The 26,619-nt window shown below is 56.4% G+C and overlaps 1 protein-coding gene across 1 annotated transcript in view; it reads right to left on the bottom strand.

The window, feature by feature from the left end:
- AJAP1 (adherens junctions associated protein 1) overlaps positions 1–26,619 on the bottom strand; it is a 127,056-nt gene that overhangs the window by 15,827 nt on the left and 84,610 nt on the right. Inside the window, exons 3-5 of the mRNA XM_040459482.1 lie at positions 5,948–6,035; positions 3,557–3,799; positions 1,638–1,766 (exon numbers count right to left, since the gene is read on the bottom strand). Of these exons, the coding sequence (XP_040315416.1) occupies positions 1,697–1,766; positions 3,557–3,799; positions 5,948–6,035 (401 nt within the window). The 3' untranslated portion in view covers positions 1,638–1,696. The remainder of the gene's footprint in view (positions 1–1,637; positions 1,767–3,556; positions 3,800–5,947; positions 6,036–26,619) is intronic.

The raw sequence follows: 26,619 nt of genomic DNA, 5'->3' as shown, positions 1-26,619 counted from the left end.
CTCAGGCAAGTCACTTAACTGCCTCGTGCCTCTTTCTCCTCTGTAGGTGGCACTTCCGGGAGGACAATATGAATCTCTAGATGGAAAGAGTGTCCCGTGAGTGCCCCCTGAGGGTCCACGTTAGGGAAACTGACCCCCCGCGGGGGCTGCCTGGAGGGTAGGGCATGCCCACTGCTAGGCTCTTGAAGGAGGGGAGCTGGGGTCCTGACGTGCAGGGACCAGGCCAATGTCTTATGCTCGAATGCATTTGTCAAATCCTAAGAGGCATGCTGGAGACCACCGGGCCATCCTGCAGAGGCTTTACCAGGCCGGCGGGGACCCCGCTCCTAAGAAGCAGCTCCCCGTTGCCAGCCTGGCTGGAGCTCCAAAGGGCGCTCTGTCCCTGGCCTTAATGAGGTGAGTCACGACGAGGCAGACGGAGGCATGAGAGTCTGACGGATGGGCCTCGGAGGCGCATCTGGCTCTTGAATGGTCGCGGACAAGACTGCGCTTTCCCTAACTTGCCAGCACCGTCTCAACAAAGGCCGTTTGTGGGGGGCGGGGGAAGGGAGGGGTGCTTTCTTTTCTAATCTAATTACGTTTCTTTGCCCGTTGGCCGAACATCACGCTAAGCAGGTCATTTTGGCTTCGGGACAGGAAGTGAGGGCTGGAGATTTGATTTGGGGCAAACACTCGATTCATTAGGGCTGGATTAGCACAGATTTCCCCCCCCCCGACACACACCCCTATTTCTGATGGCTCCCACAGGCCCCCGTCTACACACAGCCAGCCGAGTTCTTGGAGGAGCACACGTGCGTCCCGAGGAAACACCTTCCTGCCTCTGCCCTTCTGCCCACTCTGACCACGAGCCCCGCGTGAGGAGGTGAGCGGAAGAAGCGGTATCTTCAGACCCCGATAACCCATCCTAGAAACTGGGTCCCCTACTCAGGGAAGGGGTGTGGTGTCACAGAATATCTGTGGACGAGAAAAACCCAGCCTCAAAAAGAAAGACAAAACCAAAGAGCCCAGCCCGCGGGTTGCGTCTCCTGAACTGCGCGTGGAGAGCGTGCAGTCATGGGGGCGAAATGCTCTTTCTCCCCCAGCAGCCCGAGTGTTCGGGAGATTCGGTGCAGAAGAAAGCAATTTAACGTTAGCATTAAAGTTAATATCACTGAAAGCAAACCAAATGTTCCTATTCAGCAGAGCATGGAAAATTCATCCTGTTTTGGTGCCGGTCCCTGGCTTCAAATTAGTAGATGTCTCAACCCTTTGCTTGCTTCCTTTATCATTTGCCTTCTTATCTCTTATTTTTATATTCCAAAATTATATTTTAATTCTGCTTTGTGCCCTCCCCCGTCGACGTACAGACATTCGATGCAGGTGTGATACCTGCCCGTGTGGCCGCTGCCCTGGTCTCTGCCTGCTGAGCGGCCGGGTTTCCCTGCTGGTCCGCGTCCCTGCCTGTCTGTCCCTCCCCTCCACTGGGGCATTTCTAGCAAGTGAAGCAGAGAGACCACAAGCCCAGCCCTCCGGCTCGCATTCGTGACGGCCACACCACCTGCCATGTCCAGAAGGCCTCCCACTTATCCCGGGGTTGGGGAAGGTGAGGCAAAGGGGAAAAACAAAATCAGTCAACGTCCAGAAAAAGAGGTACGTACCATAAAATAGACACATGGCGTCTGCCCTGCCCCCAGGAGGTACACAAGACTTCGGCCAGTCAGCAGGAGATTTCAAACCATTTCTCAGACACAAAGGCCACAGGAATAAGATGCCGATCGGAGGAGGGTCTGCAGGGAGCAGAAAAACAGGCTTGCGTGTGCCGGTACAGAACAACGGGCAAGCCGGGCCGGCTCAGGCCTGCCGCCAATCACCGGCTTCTTAAGTCACAAAGAACCCAGGAGACGTAATGCTCAGCTTGGACCACCCCCCCCCCACCGGTCTTCGGCAGGAACGGGGAACCCCCCACAACGGCCAGCTGACACTCACTTCCGCCCTGGAAGGCCTTGGAGGACACACAGCCTGAGGGATCCGTGTGCAGAAGGGAGCTGGCATTCTAGATTTCAGTGTTTTAATTGGTAGGACAAGGGCAAAGCTTAGGATCTCCGCCTCTGGGGGCAGAGATAACACCCACTTTACTGTACATGCTGGATCCCGGGGGGCCTGACTCTGGAAATGGCTCTCCTGTCATCCATCACCTTTGAGACCTGAGCCATCGTTTCCGAAGGCCAGGGAGACCCAGCAGGGCGTGACCTCAGGCCCAAAAGCAAGAACCGGCTCTACCCAACGCTTCTGAGCCAGGGCTAAGAGCGCCAGCCACGCCCACGCTGCACGTGGACAGGGCAGGGCCAGAGGGGGACCAGTGGGAACAAGGATGGCCAGTCGGCGACCCTCCGTCCCCGCTTCCCCAAAACGGAAGCTCTAGTTGGCCGGGATTCACAAACTGACGCACACATGTTCACTCGGTGAAATGCTTTGAAATGCTTTTGCCAATTCTTTGTGAACGAGGCCTTCGGCAAGGCTGGTAGGCAACCAAGGAGCTCCCCCAATGTCGCCGAGTGTAAGTGCAGTGGGCAGAGGACACCCCTGAGGCCCTGCTCTCTTCAGCGGGGAGAGGAGCGTCTCAGGGAACATTGGGAAGATCGTGGACTCCCACGCGGAGGTGCAAGACAGGAGCTTCCGGAAGACCCACCTGTTCTCACGGCCAGGACAAGGTCCCGCTAACCATGGGCATCACAGCTGGACGTCACCCCAGTCTCCTTGACCGTGGCTCTGGGAGGAAGGCTTTCGGGCCCTCGGGCATTTACTCCTAGCTGCTTTTCCTGCCGCCAACAAGGGGACCCTCAGGTCCGTCTGCTTTCTTACTCATTTCTTCCTAAGACTTTTCAGCGGTTAGGATTTTTTTTTTTTTTTTTTTTTTTTTTTTTTTTAAAAAATGATGCCTAAGTGTATGCTCGCTTAAAAAAAATAGCTTGTTGATGTTTTAATCTAATGCTGGATAAATCCCCGGAAGCTGACTCAAGGGTTTCTTCAATGTTCCCAGGGATGGTTTTAGGGTCGTGTCTTCTTTGAAGGATTACACATGATTAATAAAAAAAAGAGCATTTAATAACCCAGAGTCTCGTTGGTGTTTGATATTTTGGCTAGATGCGCTGCTGACATTTTATTGACGGGGGCTCTGAGACGCTGGCGGTGGGCCGGGGGAGAGGGTGCGTGTTGACAGGGGGGCGGGGGGGAACGTGTTGCTATCAGAAGGCCCGGCTCTGTGAAGCCGGTGGGATGCCCACTCATCTGCCACTACATGCTGTCCGGGGTGGGGAGGCCTTCTGCTCCCTCTCCAAGGGTAGGGTCTGGAAGTGGATTCTGGATGCTGCCGTGTCCTGTCTCTGGGTGGGGGGACACCTCTTTATGTCCGGTCTGCCCCTCTTGTTCCGCTAGACCAGCTGTGTGCATTTGCTCAGCCCCACCCCCCCCCAAAGACACATGACAGCTGCCCCACCCAGACCCACGGCCCCTGTGACGACAGCGTCCCTCCAGGAGCCCGTGGAGGCGGCAGGCTCCGGCCCAGGCCTGAGCTCACCGGTTCCCGTTAAACGTGGACTTGTACTCCCCCGTCGGATGCAGCGTCTCGTCTGCGTACACGGGCACGGCCGTCCGCACACACTCGTGGGAGCACTGGAGGGTCTCGTTGTAGGCCGTGAAGATGTCCAGGCTGCTGGGCACCCGGGCAGGGGTGAAGTCCGTCAGGTTTTGGCAGCTCTCCTCCTGCTGGTTGGTCTTCCGCTGGTGGCTGGTCCTGCGCGTGTTCCCGCTTTGGGCACAGCTGGAAGAGAGCCAAGGCGACGTGGGGGCGGGGCGGGCCGGCGCCCAAACCCAGCGCCTAGACTGTGCAACCTTCCTCTCCAGGCATTAATTATTCGTCGTTTAATATTAAATGGAAATTTCCAGCCTCTTCGGAAAGATCAACCACAATCAAACAATCGGCTTGCTCTCTTTTTTTTTTGTTGCTGTTGTCGTTAATAAAATCTGAATTGTAAATGTGGCCATTATGGCAGGGCCGCTTATGAGGTAAGTGGCTGAGCTGGGTTATCCCAGAGCTGAGGCTCTGTCTGGCCAAAAGATGTCACCCAGGCAATGGTGTGGATGCAGTTTCCCCACGAATGGGTACGGGTAGGGCTGGTCTGGTGGCTCGTTCTGGAAGGGACGATGTGACTATCTCTGGGGAGAATTAGTGAACCGGGAGCCTTGTGCCTTCAGCCCTGCCCCCACCCAAGCTCCCAGTTGGGGATGAAAGCTGGTCGTCCATCCTTCACTGCCGCCACCAGGTCTATGGAGAGGACTGTTCCGCACTCCCCATGGATACCTCCCTCCTCCTCTGGTCCACAGAGCCTTCCCAACACTGTCAAGGATGGACATGGGCATCCCTCCCTTGTCAGCCAAGGTGTCTGACCCAGAAGACAATCGGTGACCCTCTCAGTCACTTCTGGCAAGTCACAAGAAGGATGAGTAGAAGCCCCATCCCCACGGAGGAGGGCAGCTAGGAGGAAATTTGGGGAGCCCCCAGTTGGAGGAACCTCATCAGGGCACCAGTGCCCCATCTCCCCATCCCTGCTGTGCTCACAGCCAATGCGGAAGAAGTGGCTTTGAGGGGCGAGTGTCCATAAGACCATCACGGCCATGCCCTGTCTCGGTTTCCCAACAAGAGGAGCCCTGCTTCCCGATGCAGAAGCCCCACCCTATAAGCAAAGGTAGGAAGAAAATTGCAAAAGCCAAGGGACTCCCCCACCAAGGTCACGGAACCCCCTCATCCACGGCCTGGGTTGTCCTCCCCAGAAGGACTCTCTGAGGCTTTGCTGTAAACCCCACTGTGGGAAGCCAAGAGGGAGCTGGCCTGTTTGTCACACGGCAGGTGACAGAGTCCTGCCTCCTTTGGGGGCAGTCAAGAGGGTCGATGGGATTTGCCCTGCCATGCACCCATGTGCTCCTGGGCTCCAGAGTCCCTTCTCTGGCCAGCCATCCCCTGCCCAGGACTGCCCTGTGGCGAGCTGAGTGCGGTCCTCATCACCAGTCCCAGAAAACGCCTGGGGTCTAGGGTTTGCCAGCCTTCGGGAAGCCTCACTGTTCTCCGCGAGGTCGGTTTTGGGGGTTGTGCCAAGCCCCTCCTTCCCACCTTTGCTGACCCTGGAGACGGGCTTTCTCTCGAATTTCCGTTGTCTGGACACTCGGGGGCGGCTGCCACCCATGAGCCCTGTAGGATTTCCTGCACCTGCCGGCAGCAGGGGGATTATCTGGGTGTGTTACTCTACCAGGGACTTTGAGCTCTGATGCTAAAAGGAGACACATTTGCTGGAGGAGAGGCTGCAGGCACACAGGGCCTCGGAGGTGTGTGTTCAGCAGGGTCACCCGGCAGTGCCCCGATTTTCCCAGGGGTGTAGCAGGTGCATACACCCAGCAAGGCCAACCTCAAAGTAGGCCAGTTTCCAGGAGGAAACAGGCAAAGGCAGGCGGCCTGGAGCAAGGCAGTAACCTAGTTCAGCAGACACAGAGCGGCGGCAAGAAGAAGGAAGGATTCAAGGCGGCTGAGCCTGGACAGCCAGGGGCAGCGAGGGGTGGGCACAGATCTGCCCAGGCCACCAGTGTCGGGTGGGTGACATCGCAATTTACACACGAGGGCAGAGACAGACAGGGACAGCTGCCACCTGAGAAACCATCACGGAGGCTGGGCTCGCCCGTATTCTGCAGAGAAAACCACGGTGAGGGGGGACACTCCCCAAGGGCTGTATCTGGGAGCCAGCACCCGTGGCCGGCCGGGCTGCCCCGGGGCCAACGGGGAGCAGGGTGTAGCACCAGGTTCTCTGACCCAAATGAAAACTCAGTGATGTGGGACCGGGTTTGAAAAGTAGGAAAGCCTCTGTGCACACTTCCCAGGGGACCCCCCCATTTCCAGGCCAGAGGGGCCGAGGAGCCTTACCAGTTTTTTAAGACAAGAGTTGTAATCAGAGCAGCTATGACCATGATGAGGGAGACAGTGATGGTGATGATCTGATGAACAGCCAGACCTGGAAGAGAGGAAGTGGGGGGCAGCCGTGAGACCAGGGTGTGAGCAGAGGAGCCCAGCAGGGGCAGGGCCCTGTTCCTGCCAACTCAGGTCTCTCCTTCCCCAGGTGCCCTGGCTACCAGCGCTGTTGTCACCGGAAGTCCAGGAAGCGAGGCCCCAGCCCCGGCCTCTCTGGGTCCCCCAGCTGTGACCGGGCCCGCGGGCAGCTGTGTCCTTTCTCGCACCTACCTGCCGAGCCCGCCACCTGGCCCAGGAAGGCTCTGGCTGACGCATTCCTCCAGCCCCTGTCACCCCTCCTCCCCCCTGGGTGAGGGACAGCACCTCTCAGCAGCAGCGCATTTGGCCTGACGCAGGAGGAGCCAGGACGGCCCAGGATTTGTTGGGAAGGTGGGGGACAGTGAACGTGGGTTGACACCCCCCGGCAGACTCAGGGGTACTTGGATCGCTGGGGTGGTAGGAAAGGCTCCCACTTGCGGTCCTCTACCTGAGGCTCTTTTCCTCCTGACAACACATCTGTCACTACCTTCCTAGAACACGGACACTGGGGGCAACCTCAGCAGACTCCACTGGTCCGTAAAAGCCACGTGCAGAGGCCTTGTCCTCCTCCAGTCAGATAGAACCCTACCTGAGGAGCCAGGCCGTAAAGGTCCCGGGGGCTCCGCACCGAGCCCTGCACGCAGCAGCGTCTTGCCCCACCCAAGTGCCCGTTTGCCCTGTTGTGTTCTTGCACCTGGGTGTTTAAGCACCTGCATCTCTCCATCTGCAGAGGCCCACCTATCACCCCAGAGGGACCCAGCAGCTCCCGGGGGGGGGGGGGGCGGGGGGGGGTGAGAACAGCACGTGTGTGTGTCCCAGTGCGGAGGATCTCAGAGTAGAAGATTTTTCTGGCGATCTCCCAAGGACACAGTCTCGCAAACAGATGTTACCTCTCTACTGAATATGATCCTCGTGGGGGGAATGGCTAATAAATGATTCAAAGTTGGCATGCTCAGAAAACAGGCTTTCTCCTCCGGTTTGCCCATCATCCGGGATATTTCTGTTTGTCGTGAGGGATTCCCGTCCCGAGCCCACAGGATAAGCACCACTAGGAAAACTGGAGAAGGCACATGGATTTGGTGCATGGAAGTCACGGACTTCCCCTCATTTATTCTTTTATCCACTGGTTCGAGAACCAGTTACTGAGCACCTCCTGCATGCCAAGCAGTGTTAGTTCTGACCAGCTCAGCCATGGTGCCCACCTGGAGCTGCTCTAGTGCCCAGTTTTTAAAGTGGCAGCATTCACTGCTTGCTCTGGACGATGGCTTAACATACACCTATGCCCAAGTTGTGGCACCTGCTATAAGCCTTTGGGCCAGTTTACTTTCTCATCTAAGACTGCCAAGTCAGCTTTGCAATGGAACTGATAGCTAGTTATGCCGCAGGAACCACCCTCTGTCTCACCAACAATGGAGTGCCCACCAGCTCCAGTAATCCCTAACTATTCAGCAGCTTCCCCAACACCCAACCGAGACCTTGTTGGCAGAGGAAGGGTTGAAAAGGATGCTGATGGTGAGTGATGATGATGATGGTGATGGTGATGGTGATGATGGTGACGATGATGATGGTGACGATGATGGTGGTGTGATAGTGATGATGGCGATGGTGGTGGTGATGGGGATGATGGTGATGGTGATGATGATGGGGATGATGGTGATGGTGATGATGATGGGGATGGGGATGATGGTGGTGGTGGTGATGATGGGGATGGGGATGATGGCGGTGGTGATGATGATGGTGGTGGTGATGATGGTGACGAATGTGGAGATGATGAGAGTGATGATGGTGATGATGGTGGTGATGATTATCTCAGGCATGCTCAACAAGTTGTAGCAATTGTCAGATGTGCATGATCCCATTTATTCCTGATAACAACTCTCAAAGGTAGATACTGTCAGCATCGGTCATGGAAGTGAAAACTATGTGGACCAGTTTGTGTAAGTTCCCTGGATCACATAGGGTCTATTGGCTCCAAAGCTCGTAATAAGAGCAGTAGTACATGATTCTGAGCTCAGATTTCATTCATCTGGTTTTGCTCTGACCTTCTTTAATCTCAGTCTTGGTCTCCTTTTCTCCCAAGACTGAGGCTGGCGCCTCTCTAATCTACATTCCTGGAGAAGAACATTCGTGGAGGCAGGCTCTGGAGCCTCATCATCCCCTCCACAGATAGATCCCTTGGGAAGTGCTCTGGGTCCAGGCAAAAAGCTTCTCAGGCGTTTGTTGGCAGGTTACACCCCAACTCCCATGGCAAGAACTGAGTCTTTGTTTCTTGGGCTAAACCCTCCATCTTGTAGGTCAGGCGAATTCAACTTATGGAGGCTAGTGATATAAAAGAATACCCTGAGTGGGTGAGCCAAGAGGAGCAGCAGGGGCTGGTTGAACTTCCAGGCGAGGCCTAGCCGGAGGCACCGAGAGCCCTTTCAAGAGCAGAGCTCTGTGCCGTCCCTTCCCCAACATCTGCAGGACCATGGGAGGCATAGGGCACTGCCAGATTTTGACCTCTCGTCTTCCTACTATGGGAATTCTGTTGCGTTGAAAAGCTTCCGTGATAAAGTCCTTGGAAGAGAGGAGTTCCAAGACCAGCCACATCTTAGATGTCTGACTGCCTCCCATTCCCCCTGTGGGTTAGGATGGTAAAGCATTGATTCTCCCAGTCTGAGAGATGTAAGAAACTGAAGCCTGGGGGAGAAATAGTTGGCTCAAGGGCCCCCCTCCCTCACTGATGACTCTCAGAACAGATTAGCCCTTCGCTTGAGGTCCTCATAAGTCCCTGAAGCTCCTTAAGAAAGGGTGTCATCATCTTTACATCCACCCCTGGCCCCACGCATGCTCTAACACAGTCCCTTACAACTGTAGCTATGGGACACATTACATTTATAGTTGAAAAGTAGAATATAAAAATGAAGGGAACAGGGAGAAAGATATAATCCCAAGGTGTGCCTTGTTCTGGAGGCCCTTCTTCTGACTTTGGTGTGAAATTCCTCCATAGAACTTACCAAACTAAAATTTGGCAGAAATGATATATGGGTTAATAGCCAGCCAGATCATCTGGGTAAAAACATGACAATAATAGAATGGCTATGCTTTCTGGAAAGACTTCTCTATGCCAGGCGCCTTGCTAAGTCTTCACACATGATCGATTTAATCCATCAGCATCCTGCACTTTTTCACCTGCCTGACCAACGAGGAGCCTGATGCTGAGGAGTAAAGTGACTTTCCCATCATCACTTGGCAGATCCAGGATGGAAGGCAATTCTCTGCTCCAGGGCCTCAGAGAAAATAAAATATCTAACGCCAAACTAACCCATCTGTGGCCACATTCTGGTCATAAAATTGGCTAGAGGCAAACATCTGACTACTCCTCACATACTGCCTTTGCAAGGCAAACAGCCTTCTGCTTCAATGCCTGGCCCATAGGTCTTAATGGGCCCCTGGGCTCATGCACAAAACGTCAATGGCTACAAGACGATCCCATAGACCCCATACTCATGATGGCTGAACAAGGATCAGGACTTTTGACGTGTGGCAAGAATGACACTTGTAAGAAGCAGTTTGGAAGACAGAAATCCATAAGGATGCCTCCCCTCATTTCCTTTCTTTGGGAGGTCGGCTACTAAGAAGAGAACAGAACAACGTGTGAGAAGTGGTTCCGTGTCAATCATCTGCCCTGTTATGTAGTCCTCTCCAAACGCCAGCCGTCCTTCCTTCATCTGTGTAAATCCCTGTAGTCTGGCCATAAAGGGGCAGAGAGTAAATATTTTAGGTTTCGCAGGAAGTGTGGTCTCTGTTGCAACTTCCCAATCCTGCCATTACAGGGCCAGACCAGCCACGGCCCATGTGCCAACCAATGGGCGTGGCTGTGTGCCAATAAAACTTTATTTACAAACACAGGCAGCGGCCAGATTTGGCTCATAGGCTATAGTTTGCTGGGCTCTAACTTAGGTGAATAGCTGAAGGTGGTTTGTCTTATGAATTAATGAGAATATATATCTGTTTTGAATGATTGGTTAAAGCCAGGACTCCAATGGCAATCCTTTGGTTCTGAAGACTAGAACCTTCCTCCTCCATCTTCAAAAGTTTACTGAGTTCTGAGAATTTCGCTGGCCAGTTTCACCCCGCTGGGTTTGTCTGTGTGAGGTTGGCTTGAGAATACATCATGATGCACAACAGTTCCCTTGAGAACTCAATAGATTGGATTCTTGGTGTTTGGACACCAAAACTCAGGGAGAATGTTACCAATGTAGTCCCTCCAAGGACCCGCAGAGTTATTTTAGCCATATGTCTCCATTTCCTCCATTGGGGTAGAAAAGGAGCCGCATTTTGTGACAAGACGAGAACCTTCAGGTCACAGAACTGGTGTACGGAGAGGGACCTTTCCCTACTGGCTTTCCTCACCCCACACAAATGACAGGGTTCTTAGGAGGCTCTCTCCCCCGATTCTCTCCTTCCCCACTCCTTTCTGCTGATACTTACACCTTAAATAATGTCCCCTCTGGTCAGGTCCCTTGTGGCCATTGCATAATGCAGGCAGGAACATCTGTCCCCCAAACCCCACTGACCCTGGACAGGGCAATGTTAGTAGTAGAGTATCTACAGCCCGCTGTCAGGGAGGCTGCGATCTGGCGAACAATGATGTTACCTTCAGGGAATGTGCACCCCCTGCTTTTCTCCACCCCCCAGAAAAGCAACAAAACACAGACTTTCTCCCCTCTATTTACAAGGTCACCATCGAATCTATCTTCAAATGCTCTGCAATTCAGACCTGGTCCCAGAGTGCACGGCATGCTGTGCGGGGGGTTCTTGCTTCCCCTTCCTGACAGGTGTTATTGTTCCTGCTAATTTAGGGGCTCTTTCTGCTCCTGGTAATTGCCACTGTATACTAATGTGCTAGGAATCAGCTGCCATCCAGATAATGAAAAATTATACCTGGAATAATGGATGGGGACAGATGGATTAGCGAACTCTGCATCAATCAATAGGGCTTTTATGGTTATATTTGTGGTGTTTTGTAATAAGATCAGGCCCTGGAGATTGATGTGGGCTTGGTAATCTATCTCCAGGTCTGGATGGGTTTTTGATTAAATAGAAGCTGAATCGCACACAGGCCACTGTCCGTGACAAAAACAAAGCCATCGAGGGCCTTCTTTCCCACCATTTGAGGGGCGTGTGGGCACATCTGGCTGGTGCACTTGGGTGGAGGCAGGAACGGTGGCCCTGGAGTTTGCTGAGGCAGAGGGATGACCCATCTGTGCTGACAGCAGCTCATTTTATGATACAGAGATCTCATGCGCTTGCCCTGCGGGGACAAAGACCTGTTGGCCAACGGATCCAGGGACGCCTGTCTTCAGGGGCTTGACAGGTGAGAGGCGACAGGGTTTTCCAAAGGGCCAATCGCACTGCAAAAACACCATTCCTTTCCACAGAGGCTGCAAAACACAGACTGCACAGCACATCTCTGACAAAGTCTCTGGGAATACGGGGACACTCACAGCATCCCCTGCAGGACGGGGGAGAGGCCAGCCCAGCTTTCTTGAGGAGCAGGCGCTCCAGGGTTTGGGCTCATTCTGAAGCACCTGGCCACCTGACGGGGCGGGGAAGGCTGCCGAGGGGAAATGCATCTTCACAAACCAGGATGCTCCAGAAAAACAAGGCTACCAGCTTTTGTGGCAAGGACACCAAGGGGTGTGCCGTTTTCTGAGTGACCCCCGCAGTGACCTCCACACAGTGGGCGATGAGGGGGCCTCCAGCCAAGACCCCGTGGAAAGCAAGCTGCCTCTCATTGAAATTCTCTCCAGCCGCGAGCAGGACCACCGCCTAAAGAGAACAGAGTCCGCCTCTGGAAATGGCTGTGCTAACACCTCACGATAACAGGGCGGAGGCAAGTCCTCGAGGAATCAAAGGACCCAAGTCAGTTTGTCCTCAGCCGGGACATCTGGCCACGGCCGGAGACGATTTTGGTTGTCACACGGAGGTGAGGGGTCGGTCCTACTGGCATCTAGCGGATAGACACCGGAGATGCTGGCAGATGTCCTACAGAGCACAGGATGATCCCATAAGAAGGGATGATCTGGCCCAAAATGTCAAAGGTGCTGAGTTTACTCACTAAAGGAAGAAATGCATGAATGACACCAGGAAACAGGTGTCCCCCATATGAACCCTGGATGGTCACACCCTCCAAACTGACTTGCTGGGACACCATTGCTGTGGCGGCCCTTCGTGAGTGGGTCAGAAATGTCCTGACCACACCCCACATAGCCACAAAGGTGAGACGTGGCCCTTTGCCCATCACGATGTCCCCGTTCTCCCTCAGGTCCTTCCTTCCTAGTAGCAACGGTGAGGCTGGGGGAGGGTGTGCGGAACTGCCCTCTGGCATCTGCTGTGGGTGAACCCACCTCGTCACGCTCCTCTCAGTGGCGGTGGATGCCTGGCGGTGTTCTCAGTGAATCATTCACGCACAGCTCCCCACAACCCATGAGGTGGGTGCAGAGATGTTCCCCACTTCTACAGGGAGGTTGAGGGACTTTGTCAAGGTGGTGCAGTATAATCTGAGAGGTCCCCAAGACCACTCTCAGGTTCACAAATTCACTCAAAGGACTCACAGAACTGAACAAAGCATTAACACTCAGCTTTGGTTTACTACAGTGGAAAAAAAACACAGATTAAGATCAGCAATGAGGAGGGGGCAGGGGGCAGAGTCCAGGAGAGGCCAGGCAGGAGCCCACAGCCGTCCCCTCCCAGCAGAGGAACGTGGGTAGCCCTACCTCCCACCAGTGACGATGCCCGACAACACGCACAGAGTGTCGCCAGCCCGGGAAGCCCCCTGAGCCTGGGTGTCCAGTCTGTGCAGTGGCTTGGTCATGTAGTCGTGGCCGGCCCAATGAGCTGACACCCTGTAACCCAAGGCCCCCACCGTAAACCACATTATTAGTGCAGGCTATCTGGTAAACCAGGACATTCTTATCAGGGAAGACATTTGGAAGGCTTACGGTGACCTCCCAGGAGCTGGGGTCAAGGTCATTCCTTTGAGCAAAGCTAATCCTTTAGTGCACATACAGCTAAGACCCAGCAAACCCGTGACTCAAACCCCAGCAGGCCTGGTCTGGGACCCATGCCTTTAGCTGCTCTCCTGCACAGCCCGCTGGAGGACACTGGCTCTTTCCCCACGGGGGATGGCCAGTGGCCATGCTGCTATGATCTAGGGAGAGCCTAGGCATCAGCATGCACACCCCACTGGCTAGGGTCCTCCAAATTGGGTTTGGTCTCCTGCCATCAGGCTCAACTAAAGCTGTCCCATCCACAGGTCAGCTACATCGAGGAGCAAATTCCTCACACGAGGAAACTTTCTCTGCATTTGAAGACTCCCCTGAATTTCAGAGCACCGTGGGGAGACAGAGGGAGGTGGGGGCCAAAAAGATCGCACAGCATCTGGGTCCAGACTCCAACAAACACACTGGAGTCCACGGAAAGGGTGGGATGTGGTGGGCAGAGAGGCTGGGAAAGCCCATTCACTTCCAGTGGTGTCCTCATTTTATGGATTGAGCTGTGTCTCCCCAGAACTCACATGTGCAAGCCCTACCTGCTGGTGCCTCAGAATGTGACCTTATTTGGAAACAGGGTCATTGCAGACATACTTAGTTAAGATGAGGACACACTGGGGACAGTGGTCCTAACCCAATATGACTAGTGTCCTGATAAAAAGGGGGGATTTGGAGACAGACACGCACACAGGGACAAGGCTGGATTCCCGCCGTCAGAGCCCATGAACCACCAGAAGCCGGGACAGAGGCTGGGATATCCTCCCCTGGAAACTTCAGAGGGAGCACGGCTCTGCTCTCAACCTCTGGCCTCCCAAAGTCTAAGGCAGTAAAACCCTGCTGTTTCCACCACCCACTCGGGTATGTTGTTATGACGGCCCTGGGGACCGAATACACCTGAGCTGAAATGCTTTGTGGAGGCCCAGGAGCCTCGGGTGGGGCGGGGGTGGGGGGTGGTCAGGCAGAGCCACGGAGGCCCTCGCTGTACTTCTCAAAGCCACGATCCACCAGACAGTGGACTTCAGCAAGCCCCAAGACAGCTGGTACTGGCACCTGAGAGTCAGGACCCAGGACAAGCAGCCTGGTCCCTCTGTAGTGGGATGGACAGTGTCACAAGACCCAGGACAAGCAGCCTGGTCCCTCACCCCAAATTCATGTCCACTTGTGCAACCTCAGAATATAACTTCATTTGGAAATAGAGTCTTCGCAGATTTAATTAATTACTTCAGGATCTTGAAATGAAATCATCCTGGATTTAGGGTGAGCAGTCAATGCAATGGCTGGTGTCGTCCAAAAACCCCGAAGAGGGCACAGAGAGACATGGAAAAACTCCACATGACAGTGACACAGAGGCCAGAGGGGTCAGGAGTCCAAAGTCAGGAGCCCATGGCTGACAGCAACCAGGAGAAGCTGGAGGAGACACATAGGACCCTCTTCTAGAACCTTCAGAGAAGGCGCGGCCCTACTGGAGTCTTAGTTTTGGCTTCAGGCCTCCAGAACCTCGAGAGAACAACTTTCCATTGCTCTGAGCACCACCCCCCGGCCCCCCGGCCAACCGCCGTGGGCTTCTCCCTGGCGGCCCTAGAGGTTCACATACTTGCTTAGCCTCATGATTCTCTCTCAGCAGAGTTAATTCAGAGGATGCTGGAACACCGTTAGCCATGTGGCTGGCGCACAGTAGGCTCACAGCAGGAGTCTTCCCCGTGTGGCCGCGAGCCGTGCTCCTCCTCCCCGCACACACACGAACCCCACCCCCCAGGGCTTGGTGATAAATGGGGCTGCGGTTTGCCTGTCTCCCCCTCTCTGGGGTCCCGGACACCACGCTGAGCAGAGAGGCCTTGAAGCAGAGGTCAGAAAACTGGGGCCTGAGGGCCGAAGCCAGCCCCACCATCTGAGTCTGTCAATAAAGTTTTATGGGCACGTGGCCTCATCAAATTCCTGGACGTGATGTCTGAGTTTGCTCCTGTGCCTCCAGGACAGGGTCCGGTCGTGTGGCCTGGAAGCCTAAAAGAGCTGCTATCTGTCCCTTTAGGAAAGAGTTGGGGACCCCTGCCCTAGAGGGCCCCCGAGAACTCCACAGTGGATGCTGCTGTGTGTGACTGGCGAGGACGGGGGCGAGGGAGGCTAGGCCTTCCGTGCCCCTGCCCACCCCTGGTCTCAGGGCCTCTCCCGCCGTAGGACCCCACGCACAGGGGCCCCTCGTGGAGGACAGCACAGGCTGGATAAGCATCTCCGAGCTAATTTACCAGCTCCAAGAAGGGGTTACGCCGGGAGGCCAGGCCCCGTCCATCTGGTCCCTCTGACTCCCCTTCACTGCACAGCAGTGACCAGGATGCTGAATCCTGGCCCAGGAAATGTGCCTCCCGCCTTGGGCCCTGAGGCCTCAGAGGCCGGCTCAGACCTGCTCACTCACAGGCAGTGTTTCTGAGCAGAAAGGCCAGTCCCGAGGGAAACACAACTCCCTCCGCACAGAGGTTGAGATTCTCAACCTCAGGGAGGCTTTCAAAGCAGGAGCATCGCAGCTTCTCCAACCCGCCTCTCTCTGCCCTCTCCCCAGCCTTGTTTGCCAGTGCCTCCCAGGGTGCATGGTGCATGGGCACACATAGGCTTGCACGCACACAGGCACCCCATGCATGCACACACACGCACACACAGGCTTGCACGCACACACTGAACTTACTGCTCATCTCATTCAAAAACAGAAGCAGCGGATACTCAGCTTTGAGCTCAGTAGCCAACATGGAAACGACCCACTTCCTGGACTTAACTCCCAAGAGCACTGGGCCATCTCAGCAAAGGGCGGCGGTGGGGAAGGAGGGTGCAGGGGGAAGCCAGCATCGCTCCTCGCTAACGAGAGGTCGGGGGCTGGGGAGGGACGCCCCCGTGGTACCCATCAGCCAACCTCAGACCAGCAGAGGGGCTTCTGTGAGGAGAGCAGCCACGGTTCACCGCCGTGGGCCTGGTGGCCCGGGCTCTGGGGCCCACGAGTCAGCTGCGGAGTCTGTGGCTGGATTAGTCACCAGGGCCACTGGCACCCGCCACCGGGACGGAGTCCGCATTTAGCCCATACAGTGGTGAATGGATCGAACCGCCAAGCAAACAGCACGCGCTCCCCCGCAAAACCTGGCTGCCCTCCCTCTCAGAGCATCCTCGCCGTGTGACCTGGATATTCCCGTCCCCCAGAGGACGCGCCAGCACCGCCGGGGAGCTCCGGATTGGGAGCCGGCGCTCAGTGCGTGTGCGGAGGGCAGTGGCTCTCGCCCTGCTTAGCGTCACTTACGTGGAGTGTGGGCAGAGGCTCAGGCCGCCTTCCTGGTGCGGGACGGCTGGTGCTGGGCGTACCAGCTCCGTGCGTGGCCTGGAGCAGGCGCCTGCTACGTGCACTCTAGATAAAGGGACGGACCAATGCCTACTGTGTATCGGAAAGCCCAGCAGGCGCACCATGGCCAGATTCCCACCCAGAGGCCGGTCCTGGAGGCCTGAGTCCTGCTAATCTTTCTAGTTGGGGATCTCTTTAAAAATACATTCCCTGTGCCCCCAGACGCCTACCCAAGCCCGAAGGACAGGGCCCAGACTGGAGGGTATCCACTTCCCGTGGCTTGTGCACTTGTCTCCTCCTGATTCTCAGTGGCATCTCAGCATGTTGACTGTGGCCCAGGACAGAGATGCTGTCTAGCAGCCGCAGGGGCAGGGCAGAGCCTGGCAAGTCCTCTCGGGCCTGCAGGCAGAGACACAAGGGCCGAGGAAGCGGTTCCCAGATGCCGGCCAGATAGCAGAGGCGGACCCTGGAGAGAAGACCCTTACCTGTCGGTGTGTCACAGGTGAGGACAGAACTATGGGACGGTCACAGACGTCACCATGAGCTCGGCCGCGCCTAGAGCGGGCTCCCTCGCGTTCTGCCCCAGCACGGATCTGAGGCTCTGAGCCACCTGCCTCCTGAGCCGTCTGGAGGCCAAAGAGGACACACAGGATGCCCCCGCCCGGCACCCGGGGCAGAGCAGGTGCCATCGCGGCTCCTGTCTGGGGGGTCTTGGGCAGAAAAAAGCAGTGTTTGGATGCAGCCCTGAGAACCTGATTTCTGGTGGAAGCTGCCCCTACCCACCGGGGTCACTCCTGAGGGCCATCCCAGGGGAGCCGTGCTGTCGTGGAGCAGAGGCACGTCAGTGTGCCCTTCAGGAAGAGTGAGGCAGAGGGGACGTGTCTCTGCTGTGCCCACAAGGACCTCAGACAGCCGCCCTATCCTCCCTCATCCCCAGGCTGGGTCTGACTGCCCCCGATGTCACATGATGGGAAAGTGACAGTGTTACGTGTTCGTTCAACAGCTGAGGACCTACTATGTGCAGACACAGGCTAGACACTAAGCTGCAGCCCGGTGCCCACCACGTGCATGTCGCAGTCTAGGGGCCGGAGGGGCAGGCGCCAACCATCACGCTTGGGAGTAAACGTGCATTGTGTCTGTGACAAAGGCTTCAATGGCAAGAGGTACCATGATGGCCCAGGAGGGAGGCAATCAGGCAAGACACCCGGGGGCCCCAAGTCTTCATCCCGCCCTCCGGCCATACTCCTGGCTGCATCGCTTTGCAGTGTCCCCCACCCAAGGAGGGGGTGACCTGTCCCAGCAGTCGCCTCTGGGCCGCGCCTGGGGCACAGGCTCGTTCACACGTTTGCTGTCACCAGGAGAATGTGCCGGGCCCAGACGCAGCAGGTTTACACCCTGAGTTTGGTGCTGTTCGTTGCTGGGACGGTAGCTAACTGATACTCTCAGTGAAGGGGGAGGGCGGTCTTCCAGGCAAAGAGAAGGAACCGCACGGTCCAGGGTCACAGGAGACTGCCAGGGAGGCCCCAGGACACAATACAGAAGATGACTACTCCCTGCGGGGCAGGGCGGCTTCAGGTCCAGAGAGCTCAGGGTGTCAGACGTTAGCAGGCGCCACATCTCACTCACTCTGTCGCCATGTCCCTGAGCAGCTACTCACATACGAGCCACGGTCCCAGGGTCTCCCCTTGGAAACTGAGTTCTGGCACACAGGACGCAGAAGGGATACGGGACAGACTGGGTTTGCTCTGTAGAAGAGAAGAGTTTCGGGAGGTGTCTGTGGGCAGCTGAAGGCACCCACCTGCAGGGGCTAAGGGGGATGCAGACCACGGTCCTCCCCAAAGACGCTTCTCAGCATTCCAAAGCGAGAGTTTTGTGCTGTCGTTGGAACCGGGGGCTCCGTGCGGGAAGCTGAGCTCCCCGCTAGAGGCCCCTGACACACGAGCTTGAGAACTGTCTGCTAAAGAAGCCTGTGTCCTGGGGCGCCTGGGTGGCGCAGTCGGTTAAGCGTCCGACTTCAGCCAGGTCACGATCTCGCGGTCCGTGAGTTCGAGCCCCGCGTCGGGCTCTGGGCTGATGGCTCAGAGCCTGGAGCCTGTTTCCGATTCTGTGTCTCCCTCTCTCTCTGCCCCTCCCCCGTTCATGCTCTGTCTCTCTCTGTCCCAAAAATAAATAAAACGTTGAAAAAAAAAAAAAAGAAGCCTGTGTCCTAAAGTTGGTTTGACCCAGCACCCTCCCCCCGGTACAACCCGAAACAGGCGCCCTCCTCTCGCATCACGTGCGTGTCTGAACCCCAGGCGGAACCTGGTCCCCGTGGAATTCTGCAACACACAGGCTCGGACAAGCCTCTGCTTTGGCGATCGGAAGTCAGAGCAGGGCTGTCCACGACCCACGAGGGCTACGAGCACCACCCGGAGCATCCGGGGAGCACTGGTCCTGGACTCACTGTGTGGAGCTCTGGCCACTGCCGAGCGGCTTCCTGCACAGCCAAACCCCTGACCTCGGCTGGCATTTGCTGCAGGGCCCTGTGGTGGCCACCGCTCGTGTGCACGCTGGCGGAGCTGGGGAAGCCCATCAACAGCTGCCTTCCGGGGACTCGGCGAGCTCAAAGTCAGGCCTTTAGGGTTGAACCGAGCCCGAGGGGCAGGAAGGGAGGGAGGGTCCGGCCACGTCCCTTCAGAGCACGGTGCAGCTTGCAGACAGAGCCCGGTGCTCAGCTGGCCATCGGCTCTGCCTTCAAAATTCACTGACAATGTCAACGGAGCCAGCGGGAGGGTGATGGCTATCCCTGCGTTCCATTAAAATCACTGCGAAGCCCTAAAGTTTGAGGAAATTGCAATGCAATTTGGATGGGGCGGGGAGTGTGGGAGAGAAGTCCACCAGCTTCCCGCAGGGGTGCTCTGAGCACTTTTTAAAAGCTTCCTGCTGGGGAATATCGTTAATCCCAATGGCGGCCACCGGTTGCATGCTGCTAACTACCATTTTATTAAAAACAATAAACAGACAAATACATGTATTCAACAGGCCCCAATACCCCCTCCTCCACCCAGGGGTCCCGCATGGCCAGCCCACTGCCCTCAGGAAGTTGTCTGACCCCCTTCTCCCACCAGGAGGGGGCACTTAAGAGTCACTACGGTCCCCACCCACCCCAGCTCCAAGGCAGGGCGACCTGTCCGGACAGCTGGGAAAGGCAGGACAGGATAGGCCCAGGCAGTGGTGGCTCCGGGCACTGGTCCCCGCGATGCCAGGAGAGCAGGGAGGAGGGCCTGAGGGGTGGGAGGTGCAGGGGAGGGGTGGCACGTGGTGGGAGACGGAGGCTGGGGAACAGCTGCCCTTTGCTTTGACGTGTGGTCCTGATGACATTTGAACCCATGATTGCAAGACGGCCTTTCAAAGCCCCAGACTGAGGCCCCGCCAAAGAGAACAAGCAGAAACCACCTCAGTCTGGGGGATCAGAAGCCAGGAACTCCCCGCGAGTTTGGGGAACAGAAGAGGCCTTGTTGTCCCACCTCCAAGATGACAGCCGTTTGGACTCAAGGAGGCGTGTGTAGGCTGCAGACAGAAATGAGGGCTCAAGCCTTCCGAGGGGGACGGGCCTTCCGGAAAGACGGAAACCTAGCTTCCGGTCCTCATGATCTCAGCCGAGGTGGCTGAGGGGTGGCCTCGGGGGCAGGAGTCCCAGACGTTTCCTGTGAAGCACCAGGGGTCAGCGGTTTAGGCTTGGAGGCTGACAGGGTCTCATCTCCAAAGCTGCCACAGACACAGGCAAAGAAACAGGTGCAGCCGTGTCCCAGGAAGACTCCGCCTGTGGCCACTGACATTCGAATTGCAACTCATCTTCACACGCTATGAAATACGACCCTTTTGATTTGCGCCCACCTCAGATCAAATCCTGTCCACCGCTTCTCATCCACAATGGCCAGCACTGAACGCAAGTTTACCAGGCACACCAGAGGACAGCGCCAAAGAGTAAAATCCAAGAGGAAGGACACAACAGACAAAAGCAATGGTCTCACAGAATATCTAGGTATTTGTGTTATCAGGTGCTAACTCCAAAATTACAGGTGGTTAATACAGTAAAGAGAACAGGTTACAAGACTGAGACTTTCCGGAGGGAACGGCGATACGTATAAACACTAATATCTTATGTACAGATCACGTACGTGAATAATTCATATGTGTGCGTACAAATAAAACACGTGGGTTATTTTTGAAGCAAATAGAATCTGTTCCCGCTAATTCCGGTGGGACTGGCCCTGGGCAGCTGGGGTTTCTTCCTTTCTCGGTCCTGCTCTCCCCACTTGTGTAATGAGGACCTGAGTCTACATCGGTTGCTGAGCCTGGACACTGTACTTTCAGGGGCTGGAGGAGAATCGAGGAGGGCCCGAGGGCCTCTCTCTCTCTCCTTCCTGTGCTGTCCTCCTTCAACCTGTTCTCTGTACCGGGAGTACAAGATTTCACTAGAAAGGACTTTGAAAACCTTTGGGTTGATCAGCACAGTCGGGCCTTTCCAGCAGCAACGACGTAAGATTCTGCCTGAGGAGGAGGTCTGTGATGGGCTCCAGCTGGACTCTTCAGAGGAGGGACATACCATCAGGAGAGGCCCTGGGTGGGACCTGTCTGGTGGCCGGAACAAGGGCCACGTGGTGAGGAACCACAGGAGCATGCCGAGGCCCACGCAAAATGGGACACACGGTCTCTTCTGCATCAGGATGTGTCTCCGTGGGCTCCCCAAGACCTGCCACGTCCTGGGGCTCCGGCCTGCATCTGACGCCTTGAATTCACCATTTTGGTCCTGGTTTTACAGACGTCTTTTGAGAGGCAAACTCCTTGTAAGAGGAATAAATCATTGAGGTGACAGCGTAATTGGGCGGAGATGTGTGGGAAGAAGGCGTGGGAAGTCGAGGTCGTTTCTTACTGGCTGAAGGGATCCAGAGCAACAAGAAGATCCTGGGTCCTGATGCGAGGGGTGTCGCTGAGAAGCAAAGAACGAATGGAAATCACCGTCTCCGAGGACTCCACGCACAAGCTGTGTTAAGCTCCGCTTATGTATCTGAGTTACACCCTGCGACATAATAATCCTGTTTGTTCAGCACCTGCTTTGTGCCAGGTGGACCCTCGGCCTTCCTAGCTCCGCAGGGTGGCAGACACGGGGTTCACAGCAACTGCGCTGCACTCCCCCCGCCCAGGCAATCCCATCAACTCTCAGAGCCAAGGTTACCATCTCCACCCTGACCGGGCCCACGGCATCTTCTGTTCTCATCGTCCTGTCTGCTGGGATCTTGCCCTGGGGTCACTGCACCCCTAAGCACAAAGCAAACCTGTTCCTTCCTTGTCCTTCCATCCTCGTGGATGTCGCCAGTGGTCCCTCCTCCTTTCAGCCCCTCCTTTCAGGACATGCTCGGCTTTACCCTCCTCCTGTATCTGTGATGATTTCCTCCATGCACCGAGCCCTGTACTCTGCACAGCGGCTTCCCGGGCTAACTTGTCCTGTCTCACGGTGGGCAGCGCCATCACCATCCAGGGAGCTGGCAGGTGTATGGCCTGGAGGGGGTCTGGTGGCATTAGGACAGGGGGGTGAGCAGGAGGCCCAGTCCAGGAGCCAGGCCCCCGCCCCCACCCCGGCCAGCCCCTCAGCCTCTGTGTTCAGAGGTACCTGTGCATTGGGCGTCTGCCCAGGTCTGGCCGTGAGTCAGTGCTCCGTGACCCGCTCTCATCATTCCTGAAATGGAAACACACATTGCAAAGAGCAGGGATGCTTTTTCCCTTGGCTTTTGTCTCCACTGCATTCTGTCCTCTCGCACAAAACGCTATCATCTGGTGCGTTCACCAGATCTCTCGTCTTCGGGTGACATGAGCCGGGTCCTGGGTAAAACCGGGGAAGAGGTCCCCAGCAGAACGTGCACACCATGAGGGCTGTGGCACACCCCAGCTGTGGGCTGGGCAGAGAGGCCCCCGCACCGAGGCAGAGAGCGCTGCCCCCAGGCTCATCATATAGCCCACGTTCCGGAACTGTAGGGGATCAGAGTGCTCCTTCACAGTCACCCATGTGCTCCAGGCTGCGCTGGACCAAGATGCCCAAACCCTCCCCAGGCCACAAAGAGCTCTGCCAGATCCGGAAACCGTGATACTATCTCCGGATGGAGGTGAAGAAGAAACGATCATGACAAGGAAGAAAGGGTGGTGTGGGAGGTGCACCTGCCCAGGCAGGCCCCGCAGGAGTCCCTGGCAGTGGGAGCGCCCAGGGCAACGGAGGGCTGGGCTCGGGCCACCGAGGCGGGTTCCAGAAGTGGCCCAGTCACCACCGGCTTGGCGACCCCAGGCAGGGAGGTTGGCTGACCACTCCACATCTTGGATTCTGCAATAGGAATCAGCAAGAATGACCACTGCCTCACTCACCCCCCCAAGTCTGGATCAGGGTGGTGGGGTTCTCGTCCCTGTCTCTTGGCCACCCCATCTGAACCGTCACCCTCTCCCTGGGACACTGGATGGTGTTGTTGGAGATGAACACCCACATCGCGCTTCTCTGTCTCTCTCTCTTTCCCTCTTTCCCTATCTCGGAAGGTTACATCCCTTCTTCTCTAGTCCAATCAGACCAAACAGGGGTCCACCTCACCCTCCTCCTGAGGTGACTGCAGTGTCTCCCCATGGGGGTGGAGGACGAAGGGGTCTCACAGGAGATGTCTGGGGTTTGCGGTGCCCCCCGCCATGGCACGTGCCCCACGTCAGCCCCATGCTTAGGGGACCCGCTGGTCCTGCTCTGGTGAAGGATGGCATTCTGTGTGTAAGGGCAGTGACTGCCAGGCACACCGCTCCCTCAGGCTCAAAACCCATTTTTAAAAGAGTTATGAGGGTGGCAAGGTCACCCGTCAGGTCCCGTTGGTCACCTCCTAGGCCCTTGTGTAGCTCAGAGGTCTCGAGGGCATTGTGAAATGCCTCCACACCTCCCATCTCCTCTGGTGCACGCATGTGGACACACACTGGCAAACAGAACCCACACACGCACACGCCCTCCCCTACGTGTGGGGGCCCTGCACACCTCCAGTGTCCCGGTCGCTGCGTCCCTCTGTGCATGTTCCTGGTGGAGGAGCAGACACACCAATCCCTTCATTCTACCTGCAGCGCCCCTTCGCTGCTCGCACCTCCCACACAGCCTCCCTCCCGGTCAACTGTCCTCCGAGCACTTGCTCTGAGAAGGGCAGGTGCAAATGCACAGAAGCACCTGCAGCCTGTGAGGCCCACGCCCTGGGCTTGCAGTCTCCCTGCCGCCACGCTGCACAGGCCCAGCGGGTGGCAAGTCAGATGTTATCTCAGATTTGCAGATAAAAAGACCAAGGTTCCAAGACAAGGTGACTTCTCCAAGGCGTCTCTGTGGCGCAAAGCCCGGCACGGCTCGAAGGTGGCGCTTGACTCATGTCCCGTGCGAGGCAGACGTGTGGGGCCCGTGGGGCCCGGGGGCACCCCGTCGGCTGCTCCCTGGTTCTTCACAACCCAGCAGGGATACAAAGTCAACGGGACTGAAATGCCAGGACCTTTCGAGGCTGAACGCAGGGGTGGGGGTGGGGGCTTGGCATGTGCAAGAGTTTAGAAACTAAAAGTGCCCCCCCAAGAGACAGGCTGGAGTCACAACCCCAGAACCTCAGAACGTGACCCTACTTGTACACAGGGTCACACAGACATGATTAGTTAAGATGAGGTCATACTGGGGCAAGCTGACCAGTGTCCCTATAAGAAGGGGGGGCACACAGAAACGCAAACAGAAGGTAGAGGCCACGCGGCAACAGAGGCAGAGGTCCAGGTGACTCCCAGGAACCCCTGGGAGTGGAAGAGGTGGGAAGGATCCTCCCCATGGCCCTGTCCACACCTCGGTCCCAGACTCCCGGCCTCTAGACAGTTGAGCACAATTTCTGTTGAGCCCAACAGCCCCAAGGAGCTACACTAACAGTAAAGTTGGGATTCCATGGGGTCAGACAGCTGAACCTTCAGGGAAGGGGTCTTCTGTGGCAGAGCCGTGGGCTGGACCAGCACAGTCTCCCACCAGCACGGCCTGGCCCACCCACCCGCCTTGTGGAGCAAGGGTTCCTTGCAGGCGGTTTGCACCCTCTGTACCATCCAGCAGGCGCAGGGACCACGGGGACCCGGCACCTTCCCACTGCAGCGTGCAGTGACCAGTGATGCACCGTTGTCTCACCTGAGACACCAAAGGTCACCAGCCACCTCATCAACTAAAATCCCAATGTGGGGCAGGCGATTTCTCAGGGAAGGGTGCATTTCCAGAGGCCACGCTGAGGACAACCAAGCGAACAGGGGAACCTAAAGCCTGGTGTCCCTTCCGCAGAAGCACCGTCCCAGCTGGTGCCGACCAGAGAACGGACATTTGAAAGAACAGAGTGAAGTGCAAGTAGCCTGTACTAAACGTGACTGTTATCATCCTGAGCCACACAACGAATTCTCAGCCATGGTGCGAAACCGGCTTCGGAGCAGTCTGGGGGCAGTCAGTGCCGGACATTCGGGTCCTTCCGCGGATGACGATGGCCGGCCACCACCTGTCAGGCCATTGCTACAAGCCAGGTGCCGGGGCAGGCCTGCTACACACGGTATTGCTTGTCCTACAATAATATTCCTACAAAGTGGGGGTGCCTGGGTGGCTCAGTCGGTTGAGCGTCTGTCCAACTCTTGATTTCGGCTCTGGTCGTGATCTCACAGTTCGTGAGATCAAGCCGTGTTAGGCTCTGTGCTGACAACACAGAGCCTGCTTTGGACCCTCTGTCTCCCTCTCTCTCTCTGCCCCTCCCCTGATTAAAAATAAATAAAATGTTAAAAAAAATAATAATCTCACAAAGTACGTGCAGCAGGACGGAGAGCAGCCCGCCGAGATATGCCGGAGTCCTAACTCCCTGCACCTCTGAATGTGACCTTATTTGGAAAGAGAGACTTGGGAGACATAATGAGTTAAAGACCTCCATTATCTTGGACTTAGGGTGGGTCCTAAATCCAACGAGAGGCGGAACCAAGAGGGGGACCGGGGCGCACAGAGACGGGGGAGGGGGAAGTCCACGCAAAAAATGGGGCAGAGCTTGGAGTGATGGGGTCCCTAGCCCAGAGCCGCTGGAGCCCCAGCACCTGAAGAGGCAGGAAGCATCCTCCCCCAGGGCCTATGCAGGCAGCACAGCCCTATGCACAGCTGGATTTGAGACTCCTGGTCTCCAGACTGGGAGGCGATAAATTTCTGTTGTTTTCAGTACCACTCGTTTCCTGGAGGCCCCAGGAAAGTCACACGGTAGATTTTGCCATCTTCACCTTACGGTGGGGGACAGTGAGGCTTGTCCAGGTCACCTGTAGTCCCCGAAGGAGCAGAACCCGTGTTCAGACTCAGCTCGGCCCGATTCCAAACCCTCCTTCTCTCCACGGGCGCTCAAGTCCCAGCTGGACACCTAGGAAGGCCACTCACCCAGCAGGGAGGGACTTGGGAGGAGGACCCTCTGCACGAGAGTGTGTTTCCCGCTACTCAGTGGCCTCTGCTGGCCAGACTTCCCAGAGATCCCCAAATGATCTGCCTACCTTGGACTCAAAGCCGAACGCAGAGGGCACGCCTCCCTCGCACCTTTCGGAGAGGACCTTCCATCCCCACCCTCATGCTCCATCCCGGTGCTCTGGAAACTCCAAGACATGCATCATTCATGCCTGAGCTAAATCAATCCAAGGAGCGTGCTGCTGACCCACAGGGGGAGGGTGGTGCGAGCATCCGGCGGAGGAGGCGGGGAACCCCAGAGGAGCACTCCCCCAGGCTCTCTGCTCAATGTTGTACTGAGCTTTACTATTCTCTAATCAAAGCACCCCAGACCTTTACCTGCCATCCAGGATGGAAAGTGGGGGCGGCACGACTCCCCAAGACATGGAGAGAAGCCAAAGGCTCATAATGGGGGAAGGAAAACAGTGAAGCCGGGACACCTGTTCCCTCTTCGGAGGAAGGGAGCCCGGAATCACACCTGAGTCTGCTTCAGCGTGGGATCCCACGCCTGCCGCGTCCTGGCGCGGGCTGAGCAGGAGGGCCTGGAACAATTAATTCAGGAAATTGTCATCCTGGACTCCCGAACAAACTCCGGCTTTTGAGGGGGTCTCTGATGGCCGTCCGTTAGCATTACTCGTTGTTATTTGGCATGATTGCATGGGATGATGATTTTGATTACTTCAATTCT

This window comes from Herpailurus yagouaroundi, unplaced genomic scaffold (assembly GCF_014898765.1).
Source record: "Herpailurus yagouaroundi ecotype Mexico unplaced genomic scaffold, PumYag 77, whole genome shotgun sequence".
NCBI lineage: Eukaryota > Metazoa > Chordata > Mammalia > Carnivora > Felidae > Herpailurus > Herpailurus yagouaroundi.
Note: the sequence above shows the minus strand (reverse complement) of the source record. Positions and strands in the feature narration are given on the sequence as shown.